Source organism: Tyto alba, unplaced genomic scaffold (assembly GCF_018691265.1).
Source record: "Tyto alba isolate M040663 unplaced genomic scaffold, T.alba_DEE_v4.0 Super-Scaffold_2, whole genome shotgun sequence".
Taxonomy (NCBI): domain Eukaryota; kingdom Metazoa; phylum Chordata; class Aves; order Strigiformes; family Tytonidae; genus Tyto; species Tyto alba.
Window position 1 is genome coordinate 23,724,092 of NW_024881282.1, and position 20,968 is coordinate 23,745,059.

General features: G+C 45.8%; 1 protein-coding gene across 1 annotated transcript; it reads right to left on the reverse strand.

Annotated features, from left to right (window-relative positions):
- Positions 1 to 2,989: 2,989 nt before the first annotated feature.
- Positions 2,990 to 11,972, reverse strand: HMGB1 (high mobility group box 1). The gene is made up of 5 exons (XM_042793073.1): positions 11,778 to 11,972; positions 8,667 to 8,829; positions 8,238 to 8,383; positions 7,060 to 7,234; positions 2,990 to 5,024 (listed from the first exon to the last, which is right to left on the reverse strand). The coding sequence occupies exons 2-5, from the start codon at positions 8,814 to 8,816 to the stop codon at positions 4,848 to 4,850; spliced, it is 648 nt and encodes a 215-aa protein (XP_042649007.1). The 5' UTR covers positions 8,817 to 8,829; positions 11,778 to 11,972; the 3' UTR covers positions 2,990 to 4,847.
- Positions 11,973 to 20,968: the final 8,996 nt, after the last annotated feature.

Here is a 20,968-nt window from a genome sequence, read left to right on the forward strand (position 1 = left end):
GCTGCTGGAAGCATTCGGATGAGCTCCCTTTGTGCCGAACGCCCGTCATTTAAGTCAAACGCGTTTTAACAGTATAAGCAAGATTTGAAAAGGTGTAGCTAAACAACCCACACCTGCCCATTTTGCTCGCTCCTCGCTGCTCCGGCGTCTCACCGCTTCGCTGGATCTCGAGCCCTCCTTGCTGCAGGGAAGGCTTGAGCTTCTGAGGTAGCAAACAGGTAGACTAAGTTAATTTACAGCTTAAGTCTTTTATTCCGTCGTGAAGTGGCAAAAGGGAAGGCTTGTCTCTCTTGCAGGTCACCTCTAACAGCAATTGCTTCAGCAAGATGGATTTCAAAATTAGGTGCTCTCAAAGCAGAAGCCACGCTGTGTTTTTCAACAGCACAACGCAGCCGTAAGAGCGATCTGACCTTCATTCTTAATAATAAATTCATTGGGGGAAAAAAAAATCCATCTTTGTTTTTCTGCTTGAAGCACTGTCAAAAGAAAAGCCGAGGCACAACATACACAAAATAAAAATATAAGACAACTTCTGCAGAAGGATATAAAACTCTCAGAGATGTACTTTTCCTATTTTTTCCCTCAAACATTGGAAGAAAGTCTGACAGCTTGTCTATATTATTTTGGAATAAAGGCTGGTGTTAATTTAAAGCAAACCTATTCTAGCCTAGATTAATATAATCTCAAAGTGTTTTTCAGATGTAGGGTACAATCCAGTAGCAAAGTCTGGAGAAAAGTTTGATAAACACCCACGTTTAGGCACCGCATTGGACTAGCACGTTTGTAGAACGTCCCTTAACGTATTTCAGGAGCTAAAATAATGTCTATCATAGCCTGCCAAAGGAAAATGTCACACACTGTTATTTTCTTCTAAAGCAGCCCCAAAAAGATGTGTTCTGTAGTCAAGTATAGCCTGATGGTAAGCTAAAGAATGTCACGAAGAAACTTTGTTTGAAAATACTTAGCATTTTACTGTTATTAATGAAACGATTGGTACGTTTGTGTCCTAAAAGCTTGTAGCTGGCCAGCTCCTACTGGCAGAGCCTGGAAATGGTGAAAATTAACCGTCTCTTGTATTAAATACTATCTTTGTATTCTGTCATGTCTCTGTTACAGACTTGGTATTGAATAACGTCTTATAACCCAACACAGCACAGCGGCTTTATTCCTTTAATCTCCTGTCAGCTGTAGCTGGGAAAGCAGAATGGGAATGTTTATTTTAACTAGCAGATTTAACCCTTAAGCTAGCAAGAATTGGGAAAGTTGTGGTTTTTTTTTTTTTCCCAAGCTCAGCTTGTCACCCATCTAGAGAACGTAGTGCCACTGCCGTCCGCCCGGCTCCTCTTCCAGCCGAGTCCTTCCAACCCATCTTCCCGCTTTCTAGCAAGCCTAAACCCAGCTGTGACTCAGCCCTTTCTCCTTCGGGATGGGCTCATCACACCGATAAAAGGAGCTGTAAAGGGGCTCAGTGCCAGCAGTGCCACTGTCACCCTCATTAAGCTGCAGAATCTTTTACAGCCACTTGATACTGGTGACTTCAGATTTCTAGGGGCCCGGGCAGAAATGTTGTGTTAAATAAGCCTAACTTTTTTTTTGCTAGAGTCAGTACGATCACTGAGAAGCACAGCAGAAGGGATGAACGCTGTCCGTACATTTAGTTATACCGGTTTAAAATTAGAGCATGCCTAGAAAGCAGGTGGCTGCAACTGCAGCTCCTTTCAGACACAACTTGTGATAAACAACTGTCCGATCTGTACGGCTTCATTTAGCATTCAGGATACCGTAACTACCGCTTACTAACATTCACACTCCCTCCAAACCAATCCTGGTTTTTGGTTTGGAACAGGAAAAGCCTTTTTTCCTCTACATCAAGCATTTACGTGAAGGTTAAAGCCCTTAGGAAATGATTTTTGTTTCAACAGCGATGCCAGTGCTGTCCAGTTCCCTTGTGGGGAACCAGTGCCCCAACGCTTGCAATTTTACCATTGTCCCTCAGCAAGCAACAACTTTTAAAGATCACGGGGGGGGCAGCTTCAAGCAAAAGCGCTGGCAATAACTGACCTCAGAATAAGCAATCTTGTGGTAGTCAAGTCTGACCTACTGACGTTGAGAATCAAGAGTTCTGACCGAGAGGATTGTTTAACTGCTGGAGCTCCCAGGGGACCTCAGCCAGGGAATGGGGAGATCCTTTCCAGCAACTACTCTTAGAAGCTCATTTTCTCTTAAAAGGAGAATGAATCTAACCCAGCTCCGGTACTGCCCTCCAGAAACAGCGGTTTGTTTCTAAGTTTTCTAGAAGACACGAGCGAAGACCTCGGTCGGATCCGCGTGTGCAAGCTCCTGGGATTTACAGGCACGTGCCCAAGTGCTCGCGAAAGCGCCAGCCGCCCCGGGGAGCTCCAGCGCCCCGCCCAGCCACCACCAGCCGCTGGACCAGGGCGGCTCCTCCTCAGAAAGCAGCGCTGATAATTACCGAATTACATACCCTCTCCAGCCTCCAGCACGCTCTGTTTGTTAGCAACGTGCTAACCCCACAGATAAAGGCAAAGGCCGTGCCTGGCTGCCGGGGCAAGTGCTCGCTGCTCATCTTTTAAGATCAGCTGAATCCTCTAGGTTACTTCTGTCAGCACCAAGCACCGACAACAAAGGCGCAAGATTATAGGGATCTCATTAAGCATGTTTGTTCCAAGAACAAGAACTGTGTCTACTCTCCTCTGATGACCTGGGGAAACAGAAAAACCCTTCAGCACAGAAAATTTATCTGTAATCGGTTACGAGCATTTAGAATGGGTAATATCCAGTTTAAGAAATAATAATAAAAAAAAAAAATAAAGAAAATCTATCTGTCCTAAGCTTTCTAGATCTAGACCTTGTGAAGCACCATCGTTCTGTTTGAAACAGAAAGCAGGGATGTACATACCTGAAAACACCAACACACGAAAAAAGCCCCCAAACCCTTAGGATATTAAGTGAGCCATTTAACTAAGTATTTAAAACCTCTGCAATTATTAGTTTATTAGTATCATCCAGGATTCAGATGTTCAATATTTCTCCTGAAGTTATACATAAATGCAAATTGAAATAAGAATCTGAAAGTCAAAATTGTATAACAAAACAATACTCCATCACAAAAGCGTGTAAAATTACAAGAATGCTTTTTTTTTTTTTTTTTTTTTTTAAAACACTGGCACTTAAGAGAACCATAACTTTGTAACCACAAAATTGCCAAATTGTCCCCCAAACTGGTAAGCAGGTATATGTGAAAATAGTTACAGTTGCCAGCACTTGAAGTTTTACTAAATATGCAAAAAAACCCCTTAGCTTTGGTTTTGGAAGAGAACTATATTTGACCAAATTAGACATTGTTGGTATACCATAAACATTTCACTTTTTAATGCAAAATTTAATAAAATGTACTTTTCCATACAGCTATATTTAACTTAAAAATGGGCAAACATCAAGAGTGCGGTATAAAACCTAACAGGAAAAATACATCTTATCTCATTTTCAATTTGAGACAATATACAACTTTGTTTAAAGGGCTAAAACTAGAATTTCAAGAATACAAATATGAATTTACATAGATTTAACAAATAATAATGGTACCATTTATAGAAATCTTAGAAAGAAAAATCATTTCTCGTGGGCCATTTGCTACCAGGAGAGTTTCATGGTATAAAGCCCGTGGCCATCACCAGACCTGTCACCAAAAAATAATATGGTAAATTCATGCTTTTAACTTTACACATTTTAGGTACGCTCATCGCTCACAAGTGTTCAGAGATTTACAAATACAACTTCCATTACATGGTAACGGAGTCACACCTGTAAATTTCTCCACACCGGATGGACATACACTCTTCCTATGGGTCCTTCTAGGACAAAATTTAACATTCCCTCCCTCCCTGCCCCCATCTCCCCCTCCCCACCCTCCCCGACCCCACCCCACCCCCCCCAAGTATTTAATTTCTGTAAAATTGAACTCTATACTTCTCAACTCTCCAAGACTGGTAAACTCATGCAACTCAATAGAATATTACATTTCACAAAAATCTGAACAAATATCAGCTTGTTGAGATTGAATTTTTTGTTTTGTTTCCAGTTACGGAAGAATATTCTTTCATCATATGCCTATATATTTCTTTTCTTACCCTATCATGATTATGCAGGGTATGCAGATCAAAGCTTTGTTTATCAGCTGGTTATATGAAAGATGAAAACTGTAATATTCCCGTGATCCCATACGGGCATTCAATAAAGCAAAAGATGAGTTCCCCTCAAAAAAAAAAAAAAAAAAAAAAAAAAAAAAAAAAAAAAAAGAGAGAGAAAAGAAAAAGTATGATTTTTCAAGGGCACCTATTAAAAGGACAACAATACTAATAAAAAAAAAAATTGTATTTACTTAGAAGCATTCAGAATGTCAACAAAACAGCTGCAACTTTTTTTTTTTTCCTTTTTGCAATTACAGAGTGGTATTCAGTTAACATAACAACAATTATTTTTATGATGCATCAGAGACAACTGAAGATGAAAAATGAACTACATCCCCAATATATAACTAATTTGTGCTGTGCACCAACAAGAACCTGCTTTAAAACTCCCATGCCAATTTACAACCCCCACACTGTACCAGGCAAGGTTAGTGGCCATTGAAATACCACTAAGGACAGGGCTATCTAAAGACACATTCGGTAGTGTGTTAACTATACAAAAAAAGAGACACTGTACAGTTTAAAAACAAATCTTACACAGCCTTACATTTCAATTTTTTTTTCTTTAAAAGGAGTGAGTTGTGTACAGGGGGGTTAAATGCTTTATAGACAGAAAGAAATTTCTCTAAAAGAGACTTATTCATCATCATCATCATCTTCATCCTCCTCCTCTTCCTCCTCTTCATCATCTTCATCCTCTTCATCTTCATCCTCATCTTCCTCCTCCTCCTTCTTCTTCTTGCTCTTCTCAGCCTTGGCAACTACTTTTTTGCCTGCATCAACCTTCCCTTTGGCCCGGTATGCAGCAATATCCTTGGAGGAGAAAAGCAGGAAGAATCTCTCAAAGATTTAACCAGCTACGAGCTCTGAGCAACTTCCAAAGGTGAAACCAGAGCCACCCCAGTACCTGCCCCTTCTCCGCGTCCTCGGGGGTAGGAGCGGGAGCTCTGGCTTCAGTTACAAGGTGAACTGAGGCCCAATGCCAAAGAAAGGGGAACCCTCCGACACAGTAACGATACCGGCGCATCGGAACACGCTGCTTACGGCTGTTGAGGAATCTCTGCCATTAGGCTTCTGGGAACAGGCTGGAAAAACTGCTGCCTTGGATGGTAAAGGCACAGCTGAGCCGTGGACACCCATAAGGAAATGAGGCAGGGAGATTCCTAAGGACCCTTTCTAGCCCTACCTTCTACAATGCCTGAAGAAACGCACAGGAAAACCCTTGTCTGAAGCACAAAACTGTAATTAGCCATCCCAAACACATTAGGAACGACATGGCCTAATACCTGCAATGCTATGCCTCAGCGAAGAGCAATCATACAGAACTCTGCCTAACTGAAGTTTACAAAATAAAAGGTATAAGAACTTGATTAAAGGGTAGACAGTGCCACCTTCTGCATGCAATAAATTTATTCTAGTCGTTTATAACGCACAAAATCAGTTCCTGTTATAGGGAAGTCAAAACTGTACCTGGAAGACCAGGTCAAAAAAAACAGTTAGACTTCCCAACTTTGTGCCAAAATAATAAAAACAACTACGTAACAGAATTGAGCTGCAAGACTTAAACATACCAGCTACAGAGAAACGTCAACACCTTGACACAGATGGTCCAAATCTTCAAATATTCCCCACCCAGTAAACATCACACCACTAATCTTACAGTTCCCTCAGACTCCCTTAACACTTAACATGAAATTTTCAGAAGATATGATATCCACTGAGTCAAAGGCCACACAGTGAAATACTTAAATTACTGCACCTTAAAGCCCCATTTGTAAGCACAACAAGTAAAAACACTACTGGTGAAGGTTAAAATATCTGGGAATAAAGAGTAGTAATTCTGCCACTTTAGAAGTCTCTTATGAGTTGTCTTGGCTGTATGTACAAACAATTACCATGCTGAAGAATTTAAGCTGCAACATGGGAAAGCTTCTAGACCTGCAGATCCCCTCCAGGACATAATTAGGACCCAAAGGGGCCACCTTGCTCACTACAATGCTACAATTTTGAAGTGGTTTTTTTGTCTGCCAGCAGGAGAAACACACCAAGGAAGGTCACGGCACACAAACGGATATACATGGTACACGTTAGCTAGAGGTGGTTGCTGACCCATTGTAAAAGCATCATCAGGGGAGGCTAACATATGTCCCCCTCCTCCCTTACTTTCCTCTTATTGGGATAGGAACCTGCCTCTGGAAATAAAAACACAGGTAGCACTGCCCTGTGTGTGCAACACATTTCTAGAGCTCCAATTATGACGATGGGATTTAGCTTTAATAATTCAAGAAATTACATGACATGCGGCTTCTTATGTATTATTAACTATGTTAATTACTAGAAAGGAGAAGGACACAAAATAGGGACAGGAAAAACACATGTCTAAAGAGAGCACTTCGTTAGTGTTCTGACATTATCCCGAGACTAAATTAAAAAAAGCATCTCTGTGTATCCATTACCCTAATGTTCAGGGATGCTCGTCAATAGCTCCAAAGTTAGGGAGAACCGACTTAATTCTTTAGTGGCATTACTTAATACTACCAATTTAACGCAGATACTCCTGTGACCTATTGTTTTAATAACAATACAGACACCACGGTATCTATTAAACCATCATTGATGGTCCTGAATTACAGATTAATGCAAATAGTTCAACACAAAGGGCTGCAATTTAGTGTTACAGTAATAAACCGCATGCTCCCTTACACGATGTTTTCCAACAACTATAATGAAATTTGTCATGAGCATATTATAGTTTGCTAACACCAGGTATCAGAGTACACAAGAAGGAAAAAAACATCTCAGCTGAGGCTTGACCTCCCCAAACCATCTCCACAAATGTTGACATTACCTTTTCATACTTCTCCTTCAGTTTAGCAGCCTTTTTTTCATAAGGCTGTTTATCATCTGCAGCGGTGTTGTTCCACATCTCTCCCAGTTTCTTTGCGACATCCCCAATGGACAGACCAGGATGTTCCCCTTTGATTTTTGGACGAAACTCAGAGCAAAATAAGAAAAAAGCCGAACTACAGAGGGGGGGGGGAAAAAAAAAAAACAAAAACCAAACAACATAGAAAGAGAAGATCATTTAATTTTAGACTTTAACGGAAAGTTTTATGACCTTTCTTACTGTTTCTTAGGAACACTTTGGAAAAGCACCTAAACATTAATTACAATGGAAGGTATTAGAACTGAAGAAAGAACTTCAGAAACTTAACACATCCTTGTCTTTTAAGTAAGGATTTAAGATGCCGCACATCTGGTCCTATTTTTGGCCGGACCCCCAGAAGGGCAAGTTTTATATACCATATGCAGAGAAAAATCTTAAAAAAGGAGAATGAGTGAACGATACCAGGGGAGCAAACATTACGTCAGAACTGCTAAAGGCAGAGAAGCTGCAATATTTATTATGAAAATTAGTGTTTCCAGATGACAGCATCAGCCCAAATATGAACATTCACTTGTACAGGAACTTCCCCATCCCTTTCAGCTTTAGCTCCACACAAAAACGGATCACTACAAAGTACTAGTGTCCAGTGCCAGGTGAACCTGAAGTCCGCAGTCTTTACTTAGTGGCTAAAGTTTCAATTCTCCGAGCTGTTTTTTGTGCAAGATCATCCCTCTAACCTGTTCTGTGCAAAAGCCTCTTAATTTTAAATGGACTGTTAATCAAAATTTCTGCTTGAGCCAACAGATGGGGAGAGCAGGGACTGAAATATTTTACTGCCATTTTACACTAGAATTACCCTCTTAACAGGAATTGGGAACATGAACCAGAACTGCATGTCGCCGACTGCTGCATCCACTTTTAAAGGCTGACATTATTGCAACTTGGATCAAGAGGGCCAACCTGAAAACACAAACCTGTAATTTGTAACTAAAATTTTAACCTATCGTTACACCACTGGTCAGGAAAATCAGGCAGTCTTGTATTTCTGAAGCTCCTAAACCAGGATGAAATTATCATTTTATAGATACAATCCAGTATGACGGTCCCGAACAGGATAAACTAAGTAGAAATCTACTTACGGAGGCCTCTTCGGTGCATTTGGATCCTTGAACTTCTTTTTTGTTTCACCCTTAGGCGGTACATAGTTTTTCATTTCTTTTTCGTAACGAAGCTTGTCAGCCTTTGCCATATCTTCAAACTTCCCTTTCTCCTTAGAAGACATAGTCTGGAAGGCAATTAGAATCACAGAATATCTCAAGTTGGACAGGACCCTTAAGGATCAAAATGGTATTTTAAGATTCAAAATCATAACCAAATCCATTCCAAAATTTCAGTTGGGGGAGCTAAAGGTAAGGCAAGAACAACACATAGTTAGCACTAAGTTTACAACTGCACTTCATACTTATCTAAAATTCAAACTTCTAAAGAAACAATTTACCGTCTCAAACAGTATTTCACACAAAGAGATCGTTTAAGGTTTTGTGGTTCTTTTAAGTGGTTATTCCTACCTTCCATCGTTCTGAGCATTTTTTTGAGAACTCTGAAAAGTTCACTGAAGCATCTGGATGTTTCTTCTTGTGCTCCTCCCGGCAGGTTTGCACAAAGAAGGCGTATGAAGACATTTTACCTCTCGGCTTCTTAGGATCACCTTTGCCCATTTTTGACGATTTTCTGTAACAAGGCAAAAAAAAAAAAAAAAAAGTTTTAAAACTTTTGCTTTTTACAAAGCAATGTGGGAAGTAAACCATGATGACAGATAATGCCAAACAATAGCTGCTGGAGCAGTATTCCAAAATTATAGAACAGGAAGAAGTTTGTCTTTGGGAAAACTTACTGAAGATTTCTACCATTGCTGTTTGAGGTGACCTGGACACAAGCAACCTGAAATCTCAAAGGGCCTTCAAAACATGCAGTTCTAGTCTCCTGCAAACAAAAATGTCCCTTCCAAGCAATCAGAAAGCAAGTACTAACGTCAATGCAGTGGAAACTGCACTCCTTGATTACTCCTAGTGTACCAATCCTGTTTGGAAGGAATAAATTATACTGAGAGAAGGAGGAAAAAAACGTACCCGAGTATCCTGTCTCAGCTGGCTTTATGGGTTACTATTTTTTTTTCTTCCTGAAGTCCCTATTTCTATCCCCCACCCCTGTAGGCCTTGGGTGCTCATTTGCAAAAGGTATTTATTTTATTACTATTTGTATATGACATATATTATCACTCTCCTTTACGTGTACTGCAAAACCCTACACTCTCTTTGTAGGTATGTCTAGAAATACAGGAATGAAACACCCCACTCGGTCAAACATGTTATAACCAAGCCAGGGACGCTAAAAGTATGACATTTACATATGACTAGCAAAGCTGTGCTCTGCGCAAGGACTGACTCTTTCATGGACTGAGAGGGAATGAAAAATACCTTCCTGGAACTTTCACACCCAAGTCAGACATTCAGAGTATTTCTTCATAGCTCCCTGGAAAAAGCCACTTGCACCCTGACAAACTCTGCTCTTCAGCAGGAATTGAAAAAAAAAAAATAAAAAAAAGCGCAAGCACCGCCTGCCCGTATTGCCACAGAAGCAGTATTTCCTATCGGTTTGGCGGACAGACAGAAACAGATTTCTGCTCTGTGACTAAACACGTCCGGTTTGAAGTTTCTATCAAGTAAACAAGAGGGCTGAGGAACCAGGAGCTGCTCCTGCCTGCCATGGAGACGTTCCCAGGGCCAGGCGGCACCCGAGGCTCGGCTAGAGGCTGCGGCACTTCCCGCTGGCTGCGGGGGGGAAGGCGGAGAGGGCTGGGGGGGACAGGGCAGGGGTGCTCCAGGGGCGCGGAACGACTGCGGGGAGGATTAGGCACCGCGACCCAAGCGCTGGCGTTTAAAAGCCTCCTTCCCGCCATTTTGGACGTTTCCCCTGTGAGGGGTGTGGGGGGGCAGAGGAAAACTTCAGAAGTCCCCTAAGAGGCCTGCTGGAGGGTGGTGAGGAGGAGGGGAAGAAATAAAAATTAAAAAAAAATAGAGTCCCGTTATTAGGGGAAAAAACTGTGCAAGTTTTATTTTGTGTTCACGCGAGGGCAGCAAGTACATGCCAGGAGCCGGCCACCGGGGCTGCGGCTTCCCGCAGGCGGCGACCCCCGGTCCCGGCCGCCGCTCGCAGCCCCGGGACAAAGCGCCCTCGGGGCCGCCGCCCCGGTCCCCCCGCGGCGGGGCGCGCCGTGCCCAGGCCTCCCCCGCTCCCCCGCCGCCATCAGGCCTGCCCGGCGAGGCGAGGCGCGGCGCGGCCTGCCCGCCCGCACGGCCTGCGCCGCCGCAGCGGCGGGAGCGGCCGCCATGGCGCAGGCTCCTGGCGGAGGAGGTCACCCGCCGCCGAGGCTCCTTCCATTTTGTGCGCTGAAGAGAGCCAGCCGCTCCCCCACACCCCCGCCACCACACCCCCGCCCCCCCCCCCCCCCTCCGCGGGCGGGGCGGCCAGGCCGCGGGACCCCCGCCGAGGGGCCGCGGCGAGGCCGGGCGGCGACCCCCCCCCCCCCCCCCTTCCCCGGCCCGCGGGGGAGCGGCGGCAGCTGGGCGGGCGCGGAATGGCCGCTGCTGGCGTCGCCCGCGCCCGCCGCCGCGCAGAGAACATGGCTCCTTCCTCCCTTTCCCTTCCCTTTGTGTTGAGCGCGCCCGCTACCCTGGCGCACACGCTCAGCCATTGCAGCCGGGGGAGGGCGGGCGGGCGGGCGGGAGGGAGACGGGGGGGAGGTGGGTGGGTGGGTGGGTGAGGGGGGGGGGGGGCCGGCGCGCTTCCAGCGCCTGCCCGAGCCCCGGCGGAACGGGCAGAGCCCCGGCGGGGACCCCCCGCTTGCTCCCGCGCCCCGCCGAGTTGTGCAGCCCCTCGGGCCGCGGGCCCCGCGCCCGGGCGAGCGGCAGCGGCTGGAGAAAAAAGTTCCCCCGAACTGCGCCCCCGCCCGCCCGAGCGCCTTCCCTGCTCCGCCGCCGCCGCTCGCCTTGTTTTCTCGCTCGCGGCTCCCGTCAGCCATGTTACAGCCGGGCGGCCGCGGGGCCAGCGGCTCCCCGGCCCGCGCCCCGCTGCCGCCGCCGCTCCTCGCAGCCCAGCAGCGCGGCGCGGCCCGCCCGGAGCCCCCCGCCGCCTCGCCGCGCCCGTGCCCGCCGGCTGCCCCGCCGCCGCCGCCGCAGCGATGGCTACGGCGAGGCACCGTAAAGCGGCTTACAGCGAGGGACGGCGCGGCCCGCGCCCCCCCCCCCCCCACCCCCGAAGCGGGCGACCCCCCAGCCGCCCACCTCCCCGCGCCCGGGCGGGCTTCCTTCGCCCGTTTCCCTCCCGCCGCCCCGCTCCCGAAGTCGCCCGCCGCCCGCGCCCCCCCGGCGCCCCCGCCCCGCCCCGGCCGGTGGGAAGGGGGGAGGCGGAGGGGGGGGGGGGGGGCTCACCGCCCAGGAAGGGTCTCCCAAGCGCAGCCCGGCTTGCCTTTGTGTGCCGGCGCCCCAGCCCGCGCTGCCCCGCGCTCCGCGGCCAGGCAGCCGCGGCGGCACGGCGGGCAGTGCCGGCTCGTCGCCCGGCTGCGAGCGAGCGGGGCGAGCGCGCCCGGCCGACCCGGCCGGCCCCCGGCGCGTACTCACCCGTGTCAGAATCCGCACAGCAGCCCTCGCTCGGCCCCGAGCCCCAGAGACGCTACCCCGGCCGCCCGCCCGGCCCCAGCGCTGCCTGGGTCCCTGTGTAGCCCGGTGCACCGCAATGGCTGTGAGAGCGGGATCGATACGCAGCCTCCTCACACTCTCAGCGCTGGTAACATTACTCTCAACACAGCCCCGTCCCCATTGGCTGCCGCCAAGCCAGCCGCCTCGCCGATTGGCCGGGGCCCTTCCATTGTCCTGACCAGAGAACCCCGCCGATTGGCTGCGCCGCGGGACACGTCACTGAGGATTGAAAGGGCGCGCAAATATAAAAGTGAGCGGAGGGAGCCGGGCGGGCGGCGGAGTTCCGAGGCGGCGGCTCGTGCCGCGCCGCCGCCCGCCAGGAGCGCGCGCTGCCGCCCACCTCCCCCCCACACCCCCAACCGGGGCCGCCCCCCCTCCCCGCCGCTCCGGGGGTGCCCCCCCCACACCCGCCCCGGAGCGCGGGGACCGCGGCGTCAGGGGTGCCGGCGCCGTGGGCGACTCCCGCGACGCTCCCGGTAGCGGCGGCGCCGCTGGTCACACACACCCACCCACCCACCCACACCCACGCTCACCACCCCCCGGCACCTCCCCGGCGGGTCGCGCCGCCCCATTTCACAGACGCGCAAACTGAGGCGCGGGGCGACGCCGGGCTCGGAGCGGCGAGCCCGCGTTTTCCGTCGCCCCTCGCCCGGCTCCAGCCGTCGTACGGCGCTGGCTGGCACACAGGCGCTGCCTTCCGCTGCTGCGTTCCGTAGTAGTTTGGGGGTGCTTTGCTTTGCTTTTTTTTTGTTGTTGTTTTTTTCCAGAAATGGGTAAATCCTCAGTAAGAGCACGGAACGGGAAGGTGTCGGTTCTCTCCGTAACCCCCTGGGTGACGAGGAGCAGGCCGGGGTGACCGGGCAGACCCCCCGGCGCTCAGCGATGCAGGGGCAGGCCGAGCTGGTGGAAACGGCCGCCTGGGCCACATCTCCCCTGTCCTTCCTTGCCGCTCCTCTCCCAACTTTTTTGTAGTCCTTTGCCCTGTACGAATCATCTGTAGAACACACAGAATACCCCCTCACATCTGCTTCGCTGTTTATATCTACTTTACTGGTGCAGACAACGTTGGGAGGAGCACTGCTGTGATAATATCCCAAACCACTGCCCTCCCCTGAAAGGCGTTATCAGTACACTTACTGAAGGAAGGAACAGAAACTTGAATGAAGAGAGCTGTATCGAACTGTACGTTTTAAAAACCATTCTTACCTTGTAACTTGTTACGCTGGCAGTAAAGTAGCAGGTAACATTAAGAGATGGTCTGCACGATCCTTGAAAGTTTTGTAGGCCACCTAAACACAAAATAGGACAAATCCTCATGTGCCAACCCACAAACCTTCCGAAATTTCATGGGGTAGGATTTAAGAGAACATGATAATTAAGTAGATAGATAGTCAAAATCAACTATTTACATGTGGACATTTGTGATCAATAATAAAATTTCAAGTATTATCGTCTGACAAAATAAAATAGTTGATAAAGTCTATCTTTTCTTTGGTGGGGCCATGGCTAATCGCATTCAGTATCAGGAATTAACTACAGTGAAAAGTGAATCCTAGGAAGTCGTGCTTAAGGTCCTAAGCAAAACCAGCCTCTAAATCCAAGAATGATAATACCACGTACCTTTTCATTTAGCCCAACACTGCTTGCTTAGCTCTTTGTAAGGGAGAAACTTAGAGAATACTAGTCTATTAACTTTAGGCCTATGCAAAGGGAAAGGTGTACAAATACTGAGAATTAAAAAAAAAGCCCCAAACTCACATCTTAAAGTCATAATTGTACCCATTTCCAGTGCAGCCAGGCCTAAGTTCAATAAGATAGCTTCCTCTTTCGTTAGACACGAATGTGATTAAAAAAGAAACCAATATAATTATACTAGTATTAGCTCACTGTGGGCACTTTTATGCTGGGATGTCTCAATTCTCTACTTGCTTGCATCCAAGTTAGGCGGATTGAATCATTTTAATTGTATCAGTAGAAGTGTCACGCTAAAATCCTGTGAAGATGCATCCGAGTGGTCACTTTGCACAGCTCGTCTCTAGGACTTAAGCCACAGAAGAGGCTGCAAGAGATTGGCTTTGCTACAGGCTTACTGTTTGACGATCTCAGACAAATCTTTGTGCTCATTCTTCCTTCTTTAAGTAGGGTGGTATTTCTAGAATGTTTGTAAGACACTGTTACAACCAAAGTAATTCGCAAATGAGCAGATGCCCTAGCAGAGGCCATGGGTGCTGATCTGCTGGAAGGAGTTATCATAGCAGATGAAGTGCAACAAAACTCTTTACACTAAGTCTCAGCCTGGAGTGCTACACACCCGTCTCAGCATCGACATTTGTGCCACATGGGACAATGAGAAGCAAAACTTGCATTTTTTTTCCTCACTGGCTTACTCCTTTCAATGCGCTTTTGTCCACTGTACCATTAAGTCCCATGGAAGCAATATATAGGTTCTATATAGGATGTTTAAGAAATTGGCAGCATGTGTTAAGATATGTCAAGCTGAGAGCTGTTCAGCCTCGCAAGATGTAAACTGCCTCCCAATGAGCATCTGAATATGCAGCAGGGCAACTTTATCATTCAAGAAGTTTATACCAGGGCTGCTTCTGAGCGTCGTTCACACGCTCTACCCTTGCCCTCTGGTGATTCACCCATCCAAGGAAACATTGATCTCTCCTCAAAGTCTTCCTAAGTTAACGGGGCTCCTCACAGGCCCCACAAATCACACACATTTTTACACATCTGCTGATGGAATGTTTATACTGGTTATTCATCTGATCCCCCTAGTTAATCCAGATTCTAGTAGTTTCTCTTCTGGATCCAGTGCCCGAGCCAGTTGCTGCTGCTTGGTTATGACTGTTACTTCCTAACATCTCTCCTCCTAGAGCTGGTGCTTCTTTCAAGACATTGCTGATGAGAAGGCAATCAAATTCCAAATCTTCTATCACAGTTATCAATCATTTGGCAAGGCGGGGTGCTTTATGGAAGTCAAAGGCCCTTCGAAGTAATGACCCTAATTCTAAAACTGCCTCATTTGTGAAGCAGTGCTGATGGACGCATGAAGAGAGTGGGTCTGCTACCTGAAATGTGAAAATACATGAACCGTTAAGGAACACTAATGTTTCTGTCTCGAGGAAAGTCTTTCTTTGGCTGGTTTGTTTCTTAAGGTTTAATCCTTTGCACAGAATATGGAGCAGAGTAAAACCGTAAAGAGGACATGTGGCCTAGTGTGATGGAGCTGATAGCTTTCCACATGCTGAACTTCTTTAAAGTTTCTTCCGTGAAAACCAGACCTGAAAGGAAGGAAAGGAAGACATTTATTCCCAGCTGTTGTCTAGAGCCAGCAATTTAGTAAAAGGCGAGCGATGAAGGGGTTCTGATTACATGACATATTCCTGTAAAGGTTTTTCTTCATCTCTGCTAGCTATATGCTAAGACCTGTAGAGATTTCCATAGTCCAGTGGGTTTCTCCTGCAGCCCTTGATGACAGAAATAAAAAGAATTTGCTCATCAGTTGCAGACAGCAGCATTTTTTACGGAAGCAGTATATGTTTCTTCGCTTGTTCATGCTGTGCCACATCCCTTCTGGTACTTTACAAACATGCCTTCTTCTGCAAACCTTACTGAAGTCCAAATCTGTTTCCAATTACACTCCACATGACAGGTGCAGTCACTGAGATCACTTGGATAACAAGAGCCACCTTTGACTTCACACACTGAGGCTTTGCCCACAGAATATCTGGGTCATAACAGCTCAATATGACTGCTCTGGAAAAAGAAGTATGTAGCCGCACAGGAAGTTTCAAAACCCTTATTAAGTAATTTTGGTGTTTTGCAAACTAGAGTATGCTTTGGGAAAAGTCACACGGATTGGATGTCATATTGGAAAGCAAGAGTAAGACCCCAGTTTCTATTAGATATGTGTTTTCAAATAGCTCAATTTTTATGGCATCTTTTGTAGCTACTTACTTGAAAACTAGTAGCAATGTTTGTAAGGAGCCTTTTGGTTCAACTTCTTTTCCATGCAGGGCTAGCTGAACTTGGATGGAAACACCGGCTATATATTCTCAACCTTTATTTTTAAATATCCTTTTGTTTTCCGTTTTCTTTAGTGATAACAGAGAAAGGCCTCTCCAAAGACAGAACTGTTTTTCTAAACAATGTGTTGCTGAGTAGGAACAGAAAAGTTCCAACTGAATGATGAAAAGAGAACTTTGTTTTGTTTATTTAAATCAGATCATCCCCCACGCAGCTCCCAACTGGAGGCTTCTAGCAAAGACAGGCAAGGATGGAGAATCCCAGGAAGTACAGACCACCCGGTTGGCAGTGAAGCCTGTTCAGGAGAGGGACGCAGAGTGGGGATTTCATTCTCCCCAGCTCCCGAAATAACTCTGTGAAACACCTTGGTGTTGGAGACTCCTCCAGCAGAATTTTCGTGGAAGTCTCGGTATAGAAAGAACTAGACCGTAGAAAGTCTCCGGCCACTCAAGCGCTGTGGTTGCTGACAGAGGTAAGAAAAGGAACTTGCCTCAAACTCCAGGAGAGGCAAGAAACACGGGACGGGGGGCAGCACACCTCCCCGGGGGCAAGAAGGTTGCTGTTCCATGCCACCACCTTCTCACGCAAATTTTGCTTTCTGTGAAGGACACTGCTCACTCCCCAGTGGTTTTGGCTAGAAGGCAGATGATTTCATAGCACACTTTGACAATGAAGAGATTCAGTGTCATCACTGGACCTCCGGATTTTGTCACTCTGTCCTCCCTCCCGAGGAATGAGATCATTGTTTCTTCGGGTCAAAATTAAGACAATATTACAGTGAAAATGACACAACAAAGACTAGCTTGTCAGTCAAATCCAAAGCTACTATTAGGCTATTTTTAACACGATCTGAAAGCTTTTCTCAACAAAAATGTTACATTTTCAGCTCAAAAGCAAGACATCTGCAGAGACAGGGCACCTGGACACATGCACTTATGATGGAGCTGTTGGTGATTTAAATTGTCACTGTTGCTTTTAACACTTCCACGCCATACAGTGGGTAGGTTGTTTGCAGTGCACTTGGAAAAAGCACTGGTCATATTTGCCCTTTTCCTGGGGGCTGCGATGCCAGCATGGTTGCAACCCAGATGAACACAATCCTCAGTTGCTTATTGGATGCAGACTTATAATGATTTTTTTCCTCTGGTATCTTATTTGAAATCTTCAGGAGATGCTTCAAGTATTTCCCCAAAATAATTTCTGAAAGAAAAAGACTCCATTCAAAGAAAGGAGAGTTAGCATGGCTACAAATAATAACACTGCATGGAATGTGCTTTGCTTTACCTTTCCGACTGGATTTGCTCAGATTGCATCAAGTAATCTGCATATATTGCTGGCTCTCTTCGGTTAGTGAGCATTATCTAGAGAACAGGGTTTCAGAAAGCTGTTCGTCCTTTCTGTGTGGCCGGCTACTCTAGATGTGCGAGTAGTTGGTAACTAGGAGAAGTAGCAGCCAGACAAGGTAACCTCGGCTGACCGAAGGAAGTGGTCTGGGAGAGGCAGGCAGGGAGCAGGGATGGCACCGGTGCCGCTGCAGTCATTTCCTCGCCAGGCTTCACGTGTGAACCAGCTGATTTTTGTTGACATGGGAGGCCTGCAGACAATCCCGTTGTTTCTAGAGCTGATACGTTCTTGAATCAGGGTCAGTACTTACACAGTGCGAATAGAACGGATGACATTAAGATTTGGACGCTTCTTGAGGAATTAACAGATATACAGTAAAGTAACCAAGAAAAGATATTTTGTAGAGAAAGCGTATAGCCACACCGGTCAGCTCACAAAGTGGGCAAGACTGATGAAGATACATCAGTATGGACTTTTCTGCTGACGATCAGTATACCATGAACATTTTTTTCGCAGTGAAAATGTGTATGGAAAGTAACCATTCCACGGTATCAGTAATGCAAATTATTTACTATTATGACATGTGATTCCTTTGGCATCTTACTCCTTATGTATAAGAACATAACTTCTTCAATTGCTTCTGTGAAGCTCTCAATGGAGAGTTTCAGAGAGACAGGAACTGTGTTCAGCTTCAACAGCAAAAAGGTGTTCAAGAGATGTTCTTCTAGAACCGCACTATTTCTGAAATCACTGACCTGTTGAGATGTTTGCTTTGCTGAGAGCACAACATGCAGTGCAACAACCACTTATCTCTTCAACTTTCTGGAAACACTGCATGAAATATTCAATTCCTCTCCAAAATCTCCAGACCATTTATGTGACTGTACGCTCAAGTCCACCACCAAGATAGAGTTATCATTTGCTTCTAAGAAACCCATAACGCTGCTGTCCACCTTCACAGACACTCTCCTCTAAAGGTATTAGTACTCAGCCTCCCTCACTCCCATCTAGAGGCAGGTAAGTCTCTGACGATGACACCACTACTAGGCTTCTACACCTGAATAGGCAGAATCCAACCAGGCCTAAGGTGACAAAAAATATCCGAGATTCCCTTCCTTCCTGTTTTACCCAGCCCAGCAGATTCAACAAGATATGCTCCCTCACGTCTGGGACTCCTTTACATAGCCCTCAATGCTACATGTCAAATTGGAAAGATTCCTTGAGCCAGGTACAGTGCTGGAACAGAGCTACTATTCCCTTATCTATATCCTTCTGAAAATACACAATATACAAATATCACTCTGACCTGTACTCTGATCCTTTATACAGGACTCTCTCTGTATCTGCAACACAGGCTAAACCATCTGCTTCTGAATATGCAGAACTCGCCTTAACAACAAGAGAGTCCCTGATATTCAAAATCCTAGCACAGTATTATCTCCACAAAACAGGAAAATAATGTGAATTTATGGGATGCTGATATCCGAAGAAACGGGGGATGAAGCACACATCAGCATCCGGTAATGACACGGGATCTGCTGTGATGTCTACACTGCATACAAGCAGTCACAGGAACTGCTGGAGGAAATAACCATTAGCTTCCAGCTTCAAAAAGGGCCTTGAAGACTTTGACAGGACAGTCTTGCCCTCTCACTGAACACAGCCAAGTGTAGATGGCTGTCACTGAGTAGCATCCGTCTCATCCCTGACAACGCAATGGTAGACAATGGAGCATTTCTCATTCATTTGAGGAATTGTCCACACATTCAGCAACTTCATTAACTTACTAACTTCCCAACGAGATATGGTGCTCTACAGGTTATCAGAGTGCATCACTTAAGGAGGGCAAAGAACATATCCTGGAAGAGCGGAAGCCTCAAAAAACTGCTATCCTTTCTCCACCTCTCTGCTTTCTGTCCCCTTTCTCTCCTCTTCTTGCCCTCACACTCCTGTGCAAAGATAAGATGGAAAAGGCACTGTGGCAGCTGCACCTGCTCACCAAATACCCATCAGTAGCACTATTTAATGGGAAAGTAATTTTCTAGCAACCACCCCTCTCCCCCCACTATATAATATATAATAATGCACTAATAATATACTGGTTATCCAGTATATATTATACTCCAGTGGGTGCTGCATTGGTCAAACACCTACCGTTACATGCAGCCATACCAATTTATTACTGGTTCAGGAAGGAGGATCACCTATCAAATGGCTGTTCAGAGAAATGGAGTCGTGCTAGTATTCTTACAGGGACTGTCTCCAGTCTCTATCACAATTGTCCTGTTTCTTCTACGATCTTCTTTCCCAGTGCCATCATCTCCCTTTATTTAAGGGTTCTTTTCCAGGACTTGAGAGACTCAGGAGGAGAAACTGAGGCAACCTAGGGTGTAAGAAATGATACACTTTATATCAACTAAGCCTGGGATACCAAAAGGCTTTCTAGGGAATGCTCACTTCTCTCATCTCTTTCCAACAGATAGTTGTTTTGAAAAGGGCTCTGTGAGCTCATCATCACAGGGGGACAACTTCTACCCCAAGTCACTCAGTGGTACCAAAATGTTCGTATTAACATTTTCATTAACACACACTGGTAGTCTAAAACTATTTAGATTAGTACTTTCTTAACTAGAGGCCATTTGTCTTTCTATTTTGTCCTTATTTGCCTTTACTCCTTTTTCAGGAGTTTTAGAGGATTTTAAGTCTTTTACATTATTTTAGTTCCCCTTTTTTTCTCATTTACCATGTTTCCATGAACTTTAATTCTGCTGAAACACATTAAGTCCCTTATTGAATATGCCCCATATTTCACTGAGGGCATTCTGCCACAACAGAAAGGCGTACGCTTTATGAAGTCAAAAAGCAAGAAGCTGGTGTGGACAGAAAGGCAACATGTTGACCTCAAATTTGTGTAAGACACAACGTTAGATAAACTTGCATTAAATTGATCTGCAGCACTGGGAGTTTAAAAAATCTGTAGTTCAATTTAATAAAATCTGATGGTTTCCGTGAGGGATAAGTGTGGATCTGGCCGTGTGGATTTCAGATGCTGGTATGCATGATATTCATAAAAGCCACTGGGTAGGCCGAGATGCTTTGACAGTCTTAGTCTTAGTCTCCTTAGAGTAAATTTAACTCAACCTTGTCCTAAAGTACAGATAAAAATCAAAATGAGTACCCATTCCTTTGGTATGAAATGCTGAAGTAGTAAGACTTTCGAGAGCTTCTCTGAAGCTGTGGATTTTGACTGTTTGAACTCTTGTATGACTTAATGGAGATAGCCATTACAAAAGTAATTCTTGATACTATATCATTTCTTTTATTAGAGCATAACAGATTACATAGCTGTTCTAGGGTTTCCAAATGTAAGCAAGTGGTTACGCACGGGATTAAATGGATGTAAGGGGTGCATATATTCACGTCCATTCACAGTCTCCATTTCCAGTGGCCCAGGTAGTCTGTTACTAACAAAGGTTTTGCATTCAATCCTACAGAATTTTGGCAAGTACATATTACCGTGTTATCCATAGCACTTAATGTTTTCAGGTGTTATTGTTGCTTTACAATTAAGCCAATAACTTATTTTCACTTCGGTCTCCTTAAAAGCCTCAACACAAACAGAAATACTTTTGCAACCTCTCCTGCACACCCACTCTTGCTGATTAGATAGCCCTGTGTAAATTTATGAAGCATTTAAATGTTTTTAAAATGATCCTTTTCTGTCCTCTAATAATTAC

Bases quoted from the DNA above. Each gene is read 5' to 3' on its own strand.
- HMGB1 (XM_042793073.1), bottom strand. From the start codon at position 8,816: ATGGGCAAAGGTGATCCTAAGAAGCCGAGAGGTAAAATGTCTTCATAC. The intron at 8,384-8,666 runs GTAGGAATAACC...ATTGCCTTCCAG, and splicing joins AATGCTCAGAACGATGGAAG to ACTATGTCTTCTAAGGAGAA. The intron at 7,235-8,237 runs GTAAGTAGATTT...CCCCCTCTGTAG, and splicing joins AATGCACCGAAGAGGCCTCC to TTCGGCTTTTTTCTTATTTT.